Here is a 14,182-nt window from a genome sequence, read left to right as displayed (position 1 = left end):
AAAACCCCATTCATGATGTCGTCATTGCGGCGGACCACATTGGAATAATGAATGCCCACATTCACAGATAAACACCTATCAGGCTTTAGATGATGGATGGATGATGACGCAGATGATGTGGACCAAACCAAACCAGTAGTTTCCTTCAATGCAATTGTTGGCTCTATTTCTGAGCCTTAGCGGGAAGTAATGCTGGTATCCATAAGAAGAAGGAACCCTGCCCAATTACTAGAAAGGGAAAAAGAAGGCAGATGAGAGGACCCCTCTTAAACAATAGAGGACCTTAATGTTCGTCGAGATGAGGGTAAATAGCAAGCCCATCAGGGCGATGATAGACACGGGTGCTAACCATAACTACTTCGCCTCGGCTCAAGTGGAGCGCCTTGGTCTAGTTGTAGGAAAGGGTAGAGGATATGTTAAGACTATCTACTCACCTCCTGATCCAGTGGGTGGAATAGCCAAAGAAGTACCAGTGAAGCTTGGCCTTTATGAAGGAAAATTCAACCTGCGCATGGTGATCATAGATGACTTCGAGTTGATAGTTGGATTGGAGTTCCTGAGGCAAACCAACACCATGCCCGTACCATGTGCAGACATGTTACTAATGATTGGAACAAACGGGGCCAAGCCCTGTATTATCCCGTGCATGCCCATGAAAAAGTCCGCTGAGAACATCTCGGCCTTGCAGTTGAAGAAGGGGGTCAAAAGAAATGAACCTATGTTCCTGGCTACCCTCTGCATTGAAGATATAGAACGCTCCTCGGGTTCCATTCTTGCACCAGTGAAGGAGCTGCTACTGGAGTTTGAAGACGTCATGCCATAGGACATGCCAAAGCGCCTCCTGCCTAGGAGCACTATGGACCATGAGATTGAGTTGGTGTCGGGTGCGAAGCCACCCGCCCGGGCGCCTTATAGAATGTCAAAATCCGAACTCACCAAGCTTCAGAGATAGTTGACGGAAATGCTAGACACAAGGATCATCGTGCCCTCCAAGTCCCCATACGGGTCCCTTGTTCTATTCCAAAAGAAACATGATGGCAGCCTACGACTCTATGTCGATTATCGGGCTCTAAAAAAATCACCGTGAAGAACAAGTATCGTATTTCGCTAATGGAAAACTTTTTCGATAGACTGGGTGGTGTGACGGTGTTCTCCAAAATAGACCTGAAGACAAGTTATTGGCAAGTTCAGATTGCAGAGGGTGATGAATGCAAGACGACCTCTGTGACAAGATATGGGTTGTACGACTTGCTGGTTATGCCATTCGACTTAACTAACGCTCAAGCCATATTTTGCACCTTGATGAACCAAGTCTTTCGAGAGTACATTGACGAATTCGTAGTGGTCTACTTGGATGACATTGTGGTATATAGCCAAACACTGGAAGAACACCCGGAGCACTTGTGGAAGGTCCTATCCCGATTGCGGGAGAAGGAATTATATGCGAAGCTATCCAAGTGCTCCTTGGCTCAAAAAAAAAGATTGACTCCCTCGAACATGTCATCGAGGAAGGGCGGATCAAGATGAACCATCAAAAGATTCATGCTATCACAGATTGGCTGCCGCCTAAGGATATCCACGCCTTGAGGGCGTTCCTTGGCGTATGCACTTCTATCGGTGATATGTAAAAAATTACTCCCTCATCGCAGTGCCATTGACAGAACTCCTCAAAAAGGTCACGCCTTGGGATTGGGGACCCAGGCGAGTGGAGGCCTTCAACACGTGGAAAGTGGCTATGTCTAGTAGCCCATCTTGGCCCTCCCTGATTTGGCCAAGCCATTTGTGGTACAAACGGATGCCTCCAATTATGCCCTTGGCGGAGTCTTGCTACAAGATGGGCATCCTATAGCGTACGAGAGCCATAAGCTGAAGGATGCAGAGCATCACTATGCCACCCAAGAAAAAGAATTAATGGTTTTCCTATGTTGCTTACACCTTTGGAGGCACTATCTACTGTGAACCCAATTCGTGGTGAAGACAAACAACACAGTTGTTAGCCATTTCATGACCCAGCCGAAGCTGAATGGTCGACAGGCGAGGTGGCAGAAACTCCTAGCGGAATTTCACTTCAACCTGGAGTACCAAAGTGGGAAGACTAATCATGTTGCTGATGCACTCAGTCGGAGAGCTGATCTAGCATCAGTGTGCTGACTCGCCACCCTAAAGGGGAACGAAGTAGCCACCACCATAAAAGACCAGATACCAGATCTACTCATCAAGGATCCTGCTGAACAGTATTTGGTTGATTTGGTAGGACATGGCAAGACTCGCCAGTTCTACATGTAAGATGGTTTCCTAAAAGTGAAAGGGAACCGACTTTATGTTCTTAAAGGAGGAGATCTGCGAAGGACTCTTCTAGCGGAATGTCACGATACTTTGTGGGCCGGCCATCCCAGTGAAGAACGCACCATGGAATTACTTCCTCGTGCATATTATTGGCCTCAAATGGCTGATGACATCGCTCAGTATGGGAAGACTTGTCTGCCATAAGGACAAGTCGGACCGTTTGACACAAGCAGGACCCTTGGGACCAGTAGCTGTCCTAAAGAGACCTTGGTAAAGAGTTTCCCTTAATTTTATCACCGGATTGCCCAAGATCGGAGATCTCACAACTATTTTCATTGTGGTGGATCGGTTTTCCAAGTATGCTACCTTTATAGCAGCCCCACAATACATATCAGTAGAAGATATAGCTCGACTCTTCTTCTCTCATGTCATCAAATATTGGGGCCTGCCTAAAGACATCCTTAGTGATTTTGACTCACGCTTCACTAGCAACTTTTGGACCCAACTCTTTAAGTGCCTCGGGTCAAAACCGAGTGATTCAATGGCATACTAGAGGAATATCTCCGCCACATTGTAACCGGATCGCAGAAGAATTGGGTGAAGCTTCTGGATGCTGCTCAACTGTGCTTAAACTCACAAAAGAGTTCTAGTACAGACAAAAGCGCTTTTGAAATTGTTACCAGACAACAACCACTACTCCCACACGCCATGGATGCACCAAACATGTAAAAATCTTCTCGAGCTACTAGCTTCTCAAAAGAATGGAAGCGAAATTTGGAGATAGTGTAGAGTATCTTGTCAAAGCCCAAAAGCGGATGAAGAGGCATGCTGATCAAAATCGTCGCTTTGCTGAATACCAAGTAGGAGACAAGGTGATGGTCAAAATTCCAAAGGGGTACTTGTTTGCAGGGGTCCATGACCCTCGCCTATTGCAAATTGGACCCTTGTCCATTGAAAGGCGCATTGGGAAAGTTGCATACTGGGTGGATACCCCAACTTGGTGGAAAATCCATCCCGTCTTCCATGTCAGTCTTCTGAAACCTTTTCGGGAAGACATGGAGTATCCTTCACGAAGCCAACTCATAATACCCAGTATTTGAGGCCCCAATTCAATCGAGAAAAGGCGTGCTAAAGCTATTCTTGATGATTGAGTGATTCACGCCTCAAGGAAAGATCACCAAGAGTTCTTGGTGAAATGGCAATGCTGTGATGCAAAGGAGAATACTTGGGAACAAACCTCAAAGCCTGCAAGAGCCTAATTGATGACAGACTAGTCGCACCTGCAATGTCACGGCCCAAAATCCACTAGTCGTGATGGCACCTAACCCAACCCGCTAGGTAATCCAACTAACGGTAAACACAATTAAATTGAGAATATTAAGGGACCAGTAAATAAAACAACTGAAAGTTTATACAATAACCCAAGGACTGGTAGTACAAGTCACGAGCCACTAAGACTTTAAATTTACAAAGTTGGTACAAAATTATATTTACAACATATGTTTGAAATATACATAACAGATTACAACTTTAAAACTACCAAGGACAAGTGATAGTTATGCCCGAAAATCATGTACGCTTCTGATGCCAGCTCTCGCCAGATGCAGCAACATTGGCTTCAAGATCTGCACGCAAGGTGCAGAAGTATAGTATGAGTACAACCGACCCCATGCACTCAATAAGTATCATAACTAACCTCGGTGAGGTATTAGAAGTAAGAACTATAAATGACACTCGATGTGCCTCTATAATTCATAAATTCAACCAGTATAGAACAGACATATGATCAAATCAAGAAAAATCTCGGGTGAAACAACCTTGGAACTCACAATTCTTTGTTTTAAAATATTCTTCTCAGTCAACAATAACATATAAAGAAGATATGCAAGTAAATCAGGTAAATAGTCAAGGAAATTGCAAGTAAAGCTGAAGTGCAATAACCATATATCAGTCTGTTACGGCGTGCAACCCGATCCAAATAATGGTAACCAGCTCTACCAAAGCTCACATCAATCAGAAACCCATTGGTTTTTCACAATCCGCACGTACACCATCAACAGAGAAACACAAGAGGGTGACCCTAAGAGGATGGATCCGTATCCACATGCAAGCACTGCCAATTCAACGTGCTACCAGCCCAACGTGGTCACAAGCTCAATATCATAATCCACCTGATGTGGTCACATGCTCAATATCATAATCCGCTCGGCGTGGTCACAAGCTATATCAAAATCCACCCGATATTGTCATAGGATATATCACAATCTACCCGGCGTGGTCACAAGCATAACCACTCAATCCTCCTGGTGTGTTCATAGGCATAACAACACAATTCGCCCAGCATGATCATATGCATCCAGTCTACATCATATCATATAGAAGCAATTATACAAGAATACATGTATATAATGAATGATTATCGAATTTCATGCTCCTGGACTGGTATGATGATATGCTAAAGAGTAGGCATTTGCAAAGTGTGCTATCATAGCTCAAATCGACAAATTCATCATGAAAATATCAATTATCAAGTTCATTCAGGGAATTAGCCTATATGTAATCCCCAAACATGGATCAAATAGTTCAAAACAAGGTTACAAGTATGAGAAACATCATATCGTAAAGAGTAACAGCCAATTGTAGGCATATTATATCCTAATCACTACCCCAAACATGGATGAATACCCTGGTGCTTGCACATAGGCTCAAACCTCACACATATGATCACCCATAGCACATAGCTATAACAAATAATTCAGGCAACTAGTGCCTTAACCAAGTTTAGATAAGCTACTTACCTCAACATGCCAAAACAAATACCGAGCAAGCGAAACACAACACTAGGAATGCCATCCAACGCGTATTAATCTACGAACAGCTCGAAACTAGCCAAATGCAGCTCAAAAACATCAAATAATGCCTTAGGAAACAATCCCAAGTAATAAAGGTCGAATTTTTAACCAAATACTCAAAGTCAACCAAAAAGTTATACCCAGGCTCATACCTCGGAATTTGCAAAACTCACAAATTTCGACAACTCGTTCAATTATGAGTCCAACCATACTAATTTCACTTAAATCCGACTCCGAATCGATATTCAAATCCCATATATTCAGTTTAGGAAAGATTAGACAAAGACCCCTAATTTCTCTCTTCAAATTCTTAATTTTGGTGTAATAATCCATGAAAAAATAAAATATATAATCAAATCAAAGATAAAAATTAATTACCCTCAATATTTAGGTGTTTATCACCTCCAAAATAGCCTTACTTTTGCTCCAACTCAAAATCTCGAAATTTGATATTTTAATGCACTGCTAGGGGCCCTTCTTCGTGCTCGCGGTCACCAACCTTGTGATCATGATTCAAAAAAGTTTCCAGAACAATTTTTAGCCTTCACGATCGCGGCCATGGCGGGGGCCCCGCCATCACGATGAACAAATTCCAACAAGCTTGCCCAACTCTCCCATACAGCCTGTAGTATAATGGCCATAACTTTGTGTACAAAACTCTAAATGATAAATAGTTTGATATTATGAAAACTAGATACAAAGGGCTAAAACTAAATACAAGATATAAGCTTCTAACGTCTATCATGTGACAACAAAAATTCTTCTACGCGATCGCGAGAAAAGATTCTGTGATCGCGATTCACAAGGCCCAAATAGCAATTTGCTCTTCGCGAACGTGACCCAGAGGTTCGGGATCGTGATTCAGTCCCCTGTAGCCAAAAAATCAGCAGCTAAAAAGGGTCTAGAATTTGTCCCAAACCACCCCAAAATTGTCAATACATGTGGCTAACTTGAAAGAAACATATAGAAACTCATAACCACCCATCAGATTAACACGTCGTGGAGCTCTATTGCCCGATAAGAACCATAGCCAAAATCTTAGCCGACTAGTGACACAATTCTTTCAAACATACCTTAATCAAATCCGATGACACTCATTTCAGGCCCAATAACCTCATCTCATCCAGTACAAGCTACTCGACCGACCTGTCATACAAATCCTACTTAGAGCCACATTCCATGCAATTCGTGCACTAACGAACAATAACTCAAATATACCCAATGATGCAAAGAGAATGGAAATGAAGAAACCACCCTGCCAGCTCAACAGGTACCACCACGAAGTGCAATTCTATCAATCCACCACAAGGAGAAACATAACACACGAAATAAGCATAAATGATCATATCCTACCATAACGCTATTGTGATGCATGACCCAATCCGACACCGGTCCACCTGGAATACGTCGAGCCATGATACTCACAATCAACAACCATAAACATATCAACATCAAACACACGAAGCGTGTGACCATAACTATGGAGATATGGATATCACTATATACCAGTAACAGGAAGACCATAACCGAGGCACAATCAGCCATTCACCATCCCAAGAGCAATCTCGCTCGAATTTCACTACAAAGCCCAAACATAACCGTAGCATTGTGCAGTTAACCAATAGATCATAACCTATTGCAGCATAAAAGAGTAACACATGAGACATATCAGAACATGAATGTGATCCACCCTAACCGATAATATACCCCTCCATGATAAATGTGCTGAGTAGATAAATCTGACCTGATTTAGAACACACATCCTTATTAGACCTACTAGTAGCCTCCAAATATTCTGATCCTTCCGAAGTAGGTAGATTGCCTCCAAAAAGCCCACATTAACATATCTATAGTACATACCATCGGTTTCTAACCTATTAACATACCTTCACCGTTCATAACCATGGAACACTCTGCCTTGAGAACCCTTATAGTCTACAAATCCCTAGAATACTAGAGTCCCCATATCCGATCACAACTACACCACTCAAATAACTGACATATTCCTCACATACAGTCAGCCCACGAGAAGTACTTTTACAACTCTTTCATGCCACAAAGCAAAATCAGGACACCAATAGTCTATCAACCAGGCGGTTACAATAATACCAGTCAGGCATCCACAAGTCGAAACATAGTGCGCCTTCTGGAGTGTGTACCATTCTTAGGTGGTATCAAATAATTCTAGCATTATTCTAAACATCTAAAATCATCCATGTTGTCTAGAACTCGTGACCCCATTGAGGCAAAAATCATAACACATAACACGTTTGCTAGTAGCAAACATCTAGCTTAAGTTGTGGTCGACACTATCAAGAACTCTTCAAGCAAGTCTACACATCTCCAAGCCATCAGAACTGAACTTCCCCAACTCAGCCAAGTCACGCAAGCCGTCAAACCCAAGAGTATTGTCATAGAATGCCGGTGAAGCATTACCACACCAAATGACCAATTACCTTTGTTGCCATGCTGACCCAACACCACCGAGCTGACCCATTTCTTCTAATCCTCCTCGACTTATCTTCAGATCAACACTTTCCCTTATCGGTACACAATGATCCTAAGTCAATGCTCGTTGCGGAAGACCCTAGCACGAACCACATCGTACGAAAATCCATAAACCGTTATATTTCCTCTAGATCACCCAATAATGCTGCAACCGAGATACCCAATATGAAGAAACCTTCTGTGAATCTAAAGATGTTTCTCTAGCCTCTCTAATACTGAAATGTAGATTTAGCAATGATACAGATATAATGCAATTTCCAGCACCATCCTATGCAAATCTCAGATCTTAGTCATGTACAATTCCGGGGAACCCCTCAACACTGCATATATACCTTATACCCAAGACTGATACTTGCCCATGCAATCTGATCATCGATAGTAGACTCCCACACTTGGCGCGGAGTCATAGAGCACAACATCCGATGATCCACATTACCAACCTTCTTAAGCTCGTACAACACCAATCAGATTCATTAACCAGTTGCATCCCACACTTGAACAACTGATGATCTGCCAACACGTCCGCATCCTTAGTCTAGGCAATACCTCGAGAAAATGATCGAGCATCTATGGCCCTCTCGTAGCCCATCCGCAGCATTACAAACTATCGGAGCATATATAATACCAAGCGCACAGAATCGTATACGAATAGATGTAAATGGATGAAAGGTGTGGTACCTAATAGTTCTGTAGTCTCTCGAAGATAAGTACAGATGCTTCTGTACCGATCCGCAAGAATTTACTAAACTTTCTTAGACTCGTAGCACCTTTGAACCTAGAGCTCTGATACCAACTTGTCATGACCTGAATTTTTCACCTTAGGATGCCGCGATGCCACCTAGTCTGAAAGACTAGGTAAGCCTAAGACATACTGATTTAATAATGGAATTGAACTATTTAAGCATTTATCATAAACCATTAAATAATATACATAGCCGCAAGTGGCCAATAGTTATCCATTTACCAAAACAACTAGTACAAAGTCATAAGCACTACTAAAACACACTAGAAATTCTAAACACAATACTGTTTTGAATTACAATTTAACAATAACATAATGAAGTAAGATAGTGACTCTGAGGCTCACGAACGTCAAGTAGGTATTCCTTGAAGTCTCCCACCACACAGATGCAACTCTCAACAGCACAATTAGAATACCTGGATCTGCATAAAAATGTGCAGAAACGTAGCATGAGTACACCACGACGGTACCCAGTAAGTATCAAGCCTCACTTAAAAAAGTAGTTATGAGACCAGGTCAAGACACCTACTAGACATAGAAACCTATTCAAGATGTACATAAGATACCAATGGACAGAACATTATGTAAGACCAATGGCGAAAACATTATTGATTTACAACGAACAATGAAGTAATAGAAACATAAATAGCAGCAAGTAGTAAATGAGTAATGATGAAACAACATAGTCAGAACACCGATAAGATGTAAATGAAATCAAATAAGGAAAAAGGATGACAACTCAAATAATCAAATCGCTCCCAACCCAAGGTGTAACGAACCGGCCAATCGATTTGGGTGTTGTAGCCACATTCCCCTATTTAATGCTTATTCTTTGCTCAATTGTTGTTATGTGACTTGTTGGGGTGGTTAGTTTGGGTTTTGGAGATGTTTCCGAGTGAGTTAGGACACTTAGTGTCACGCCCAAACTAGGGGGGGCGTGACGGGCGCTCAACCAAGTGAACCCGGCTGAGCAAGCCTGTGAGATACTTTCTACCCACTCTCACTCATGAACAAAAAGAATACATATTCTCATTAATTAGACAATAGGGAGATCATGTGTACAATACCAAATCATTTCAATTAGTTACTTCATTGTTAAAGTCTCAAAATTGTAAAGCCCCGAAAAATTTTGCTAAATAATTTAAGATTTTGTGGTGCCAAGGTAGGCTAATTATTTTATTTTGTGTGCAAACGAGGATTAATGATATAATGGATATCAATTAGATATGGTAATAAGTGTATAAGTCAGATTATAAGTGATTTGGGGTCTAAGGAGAGGCCCAAGTCTAAGCCAAGTTGGAAAATTACATGATAGACTAAAATTCAAAATGAGTACGTATAAGACCAAACTTTGGACAAGCATATCTACATATATATAAAGAGTTATGTGGTACACAACCTATCAAATTAAAGCCCTTTGAGTCTAGTTTCCAACTCATCAACCCTTCCTCATTTTGATATGTATACAGAAAGTTATGGCCATTTTACTTGACCTGTGTCATATGCACGGCCAGATGTGCGGCCGGAGCGCGGCCGCGCATATTTGAAAGTTTCTGCCTCCCGAGCACGACCGCACATTGTAGCCCTATAATACCCCCAAGACCGGGTATGGAGAGTCATTTTTTGAGCTAGGGCTTGCTCTATCAAGGAGAATCCATTCCATACATCCCTCCCATGAACCAAGGTAATGTTTTTTTGGAGTATTTGAGTTGATTACTACTCCTAAACACCCATATTAACAAGGATTAATCTTGAGAATTCATAGATTTTCATTCAAATCCCTAAATTGGTCAAGAACACTACAAGTGGGGATTCTCAAGATTTTTACTACAAGAGGTATGTCTATTATCTCTAACTACTCTATGGTGATTATTTATGTTTGAAATATATGTTAGGACTTATGGTATGGTGATTGGAAGCCATATGTGCCTAACCTAGGTTGTGTTGGTGTTGTAGAGATTGTAAAATGGGTTAATTAAGGAGATTGATGGTTTGGGTGTGAATTGTTGGGCATGCATGTACTAATGGAAGTTGTGGATGGCCTAGAGACAATGGTAAGGTAAATTAATGAATCATTGGTATGGAAGGTGGTTGTTAGATGAATAAATTCCATTGAAGGAGGTTGTGGAAAGATATGCACATTAGATGTTTGATAAAAAGTCTAAATGACTTAAAGTATAGAAATCTTACTAATATAGTTAAGAATGTGTTACATTATTGTAGATTGAAGTTGTTTAGTGTGGTGGACGCCGTAGTATTATTAAGGGGCGAATTTCAGGTATGTATGGCTAAAACCCCCTTTTCTTAGAAATTGAGCTCCCTTGGTGTCCATGCAAATGTTGTAAGTTCCAAAATTTGATAGGTGTAGTGCTTGCTATTTCAAATGAATTGGTGTTGCAAGAATATATGTGAAAGGTCTGTCTCAATGTTTTCAATATGCTATTTTTGGTTAATTAAGTATGTGTGAAGAATGTGAACCATGTGCTTGAATGCCTACATTTCAAGTCAAGTTTAAATTGAGATTGTTATGCCAAACTATGTGAAATTCACTCTATGCTTACAACTTGAATTGCTTTTGTATGTGCCTATTATCTTAAATTGCAAGGTTAATGTTGAGAGTGGAAATGATGTGAAATGTGGGGGAAAAGAGTTTGAGCTATGAAATGTGGCCTAGTGCCAAGTATGATGCGATAATTGTGGACCCAAGTGCCGATGAACTGATATATGTAAAATAAAGATTGAAATGAGATGATTGATGGAAAAGGAAAAACGTCTTGATAAGACGGCCTAGCCAATCGGGCCGTGATCTGACGCCATGTTGCACACATGGTGTTATTGTGCTGATATTAAAACCGAAAAGTGAGAATGAAATTGTGATTGAGGTACATGTCTCAAATGAGGCAACCTAGCCGATCGGGTCGTGATCGGACTCCACGCAAGAAAGTGGTTGTATTGTGAATGAAGATGTAACAGTATTAAATGTCCCAACCTACAGCTATTGAAATTGTGTGAAAGCTATGTGATCCCTTATTTGATTATGTGGTGATTGTTTAAAGCTTTTGTTGATCGTTATGATTTCTTTATTCTTGTATGGTTGTTCTTTCTAATGAGATGGTGTTTAGTTATACATACGAGTACTATTCCACGGTACAAACGTCCCTTTTGCCGGGGGTGCTACATCTTTGAATGGATGTAGGTGGTTCCATAGCAGACAGTGCCGATCGTAGATAGCGGTGGATCCTCCTCTCAGCAGCCTTGGTGAGCCCCCTTTTCTTCCAGGGGTTATGCAATATATCTTTTGTTATAAATTACCACTTTTTTTGAGGTATAGTCGGGGCCTTATTGCCGGCACTGTCATAACTGTCTTTTGTATCTTTAGAGGCTCCGTAGACATTTGTGTGGGTTATGTACGGGTGTTGGATGGGTCACTGGACTGTGTTGTAATTCTAAACTCTTGTTCTTTTAAACTGTAACTGTATGAAATTTTGGAAACTTAACTATGGTTTAAGGGTCGCAATGTAAAATTAAACTAGCAATGTTATATGTACGACCTTTCCTACTGTCTAATTAAATGAAAGTATGGTTTCTCGATCATAGTGAGTTGGATAGATAGTGTCCCAAAAGGCTTGCTCAGTTGGGTTCACTCGATTGAGCGCCGGTCGCGCCTCCCAAGGTTGTGGCGTGACAAAAATACACACACTTTCATAGTCTGAAGTGGAACAAGTGATTCAAACATAACACGAATTGTTTGACTTTCTCCAACACCAACGTACAACTCACACTATGTCTACGGAGCCTCTAATAATTACAAAAGAGTACAATGATAGTGCCGGCAACAAGGCTCCGGCTATACCTCGAAACGTAATGATATAATGAACAAAAGATACATGACCCCAGAATGAAGTGGGGCTCACCAAGTCTACTGGGAGGAGGTTGTACCACTATCGCTGATCAACGCCACCTGTATCCATTAAAGATGTAGCGCCCTCGGCAAAAAGGACATTAGTACTGTCGAATAGTACTAGTATGTATAACTAAACACCATCTCAATATAATGAATAATAATGCAAGGAGGAACAATCATTAAATCAATAGAAGCCTCAAACAACACTAAAACATCAAGTTAAGAACTACATAAGTTTTCAAGTAAATTTCAATGTTTTTAGGTCGGGTGATCTTTAGTACCGATATACCATCATTCACAATACCACCGTACTTTTTTACACGGAGTCCGATCAGGACCCAATCAGCTAGGCTGCCTCATTTGGGACATCAACCACAATCACAATTTCAATTACAATTTCCAGCATAATCACCACCATGTGTGCGACATGGCGTCCGATCACGGTCCAATCAGCTAGGCCGTCTCACCCGAGACACTACCCTATTTTATCAATCATCTCACTTCATACTTCTTTCACATCTTTTCAATTCATTGGCACTAGTGGCCACAATTATAATATTATTCTTGGAACTTGGCCGTATTTCATATTTCATGCTCCCTTTTTTCACTTTCACACATCATCATCATTATCAACAACAAGACTTTTCAATTCAAGACTTCAGTTACACCTGTGAGAAATTAAGAGTCTTAGACATGTAGAGATTTTTCACATAATCTAGCATGATAACCTTCATTCAAACTTGACTTGAGGTCGTAAAATTTATAAGAAACATCGCATACTTTGAACATATCCTATCACATGAGAAAAGCATTTGGAACACATATTGAACATACATCTTTCAACACAAGTTTACTCGGAATTGTCAATTTCATAATGATCAACTTTGGTCTTACACAGCTTACATGAACACCATGGAATTCAATTCTATGAAAGGAGTTTAGCCAATATACCTCAATCGAGCTTCCTTATACTCTAAAATGTTCCGGAATTCTTAGAAACATCAATTTATTTTAGAAATATAACAAATTGAACCAAAATTACGAAGATGATAATGGTTCTAGCTCATTTGAGCATTTTATCAAACACTAGGTGTGCGTTAAGGTTTCAAGGTCCCTTTATTGAGGATTCCATCGTCCCACAACCCATTCTTACCTTTTTTAGCTCACAATCTTCCTACACCCTTTGATGACACATGCATGCAGAATAAACAACTCACATGCCCAACAATTGTCTTTCTTATTACCCATTTCTAGTTAAATTTCGAAATTAAGAGTTAGGGTGTAGAATCTTACCTCTACGATCAAGGCCTAGTGCACTTTCCTTGTTAATCTTCCAAGATTTGAGTAGGAATTGGTGGATGAAGCTTAGGAACTCCTTTTCCCACTCTATGCCACTCCCTCTCTCTAGAAACACATAATTTATACTTCTAAAGTGATCCCAAGAGTGATTTATTTGCATGGGGTCGGGTTCAAAATTTAGAAAAATAGGAGCCCTGACACAGGTCTGCAGTCGCATATGCGATCGCATAATGCTTCTGCTTTCCGCGAAATTGCCCTCCGGATCTGGGCAGGTCTGCCCTACTCTGCCGCCATAATGCGGTTCGCAGACCTGTTTTGCAGCCACATAATAAGTCGCAGAACCTCCCTCCAACAAAATTTCCATGCTGAATCTGCGAGCGGTGTGCGGCCCGTAAAATCGTAGTGCGGCCGCATAATGAACCGCATTTTGGTCCTACAATTTCGCTCAAGTTTCTACTTCACTTTGCGGCCATTCTACGTCCCACATAGTGATTTTACAGCTGCATGGTGAGCCGTGGAAATGTCTTTTTCTGCCAACATTTCCCTTAACTTCTCAGTGCATTGTTCAACCCAAAAGTCCGCACCACGGCG

General features: G+C 41.1%; 1 protein-coding gene across 1 annotated transcript; it reads left to right on the top strand.

Moving 5' to 3' along the window:
* Nucleotides 1-1,110: 1,110 nt before the first annotated feature.
* LOC109241161 lies at nucleotides 1,111-2,151 on the top strand. Its single transcript, XM_019407883.1, has 3 exons — nucleotides 1,111-1,254; nucleotides 1,374-1,601; nucleotides 1,978-2,151. The coding sequence occupies exons 1-3, from the start codon at nucleotides 1,111-1,113 to the stop codon at nucleotides 2,149-2,151; spliced, it is 546 nt and encodes a 181-aa protein (XP_019263428.1).
* The last annotated feature ends 12,031 nt before the right edge of the window (nucleotides 2,152-14,182 follow it).

The sequence above is a fragment of the Nicotiana attenuata genome, unplaced genomic scaffold (genome assembly GCF_001879085.1).
Source record: "Nicotiana attenuata strain UT unplaced genomic scaffold, NIATTr2, whole genome shotgun sequence".
Classification (NCBI taxonomy): Eukaryota; Viridiplantae; Streptophyta; class Magnoliopsida; order Solanales; family Solanaceae; genus Nicotiana; species Nicotiana attenuata.
This window is presented reverse-complemented; position numbering and strand designations above follow the sequence as displayed.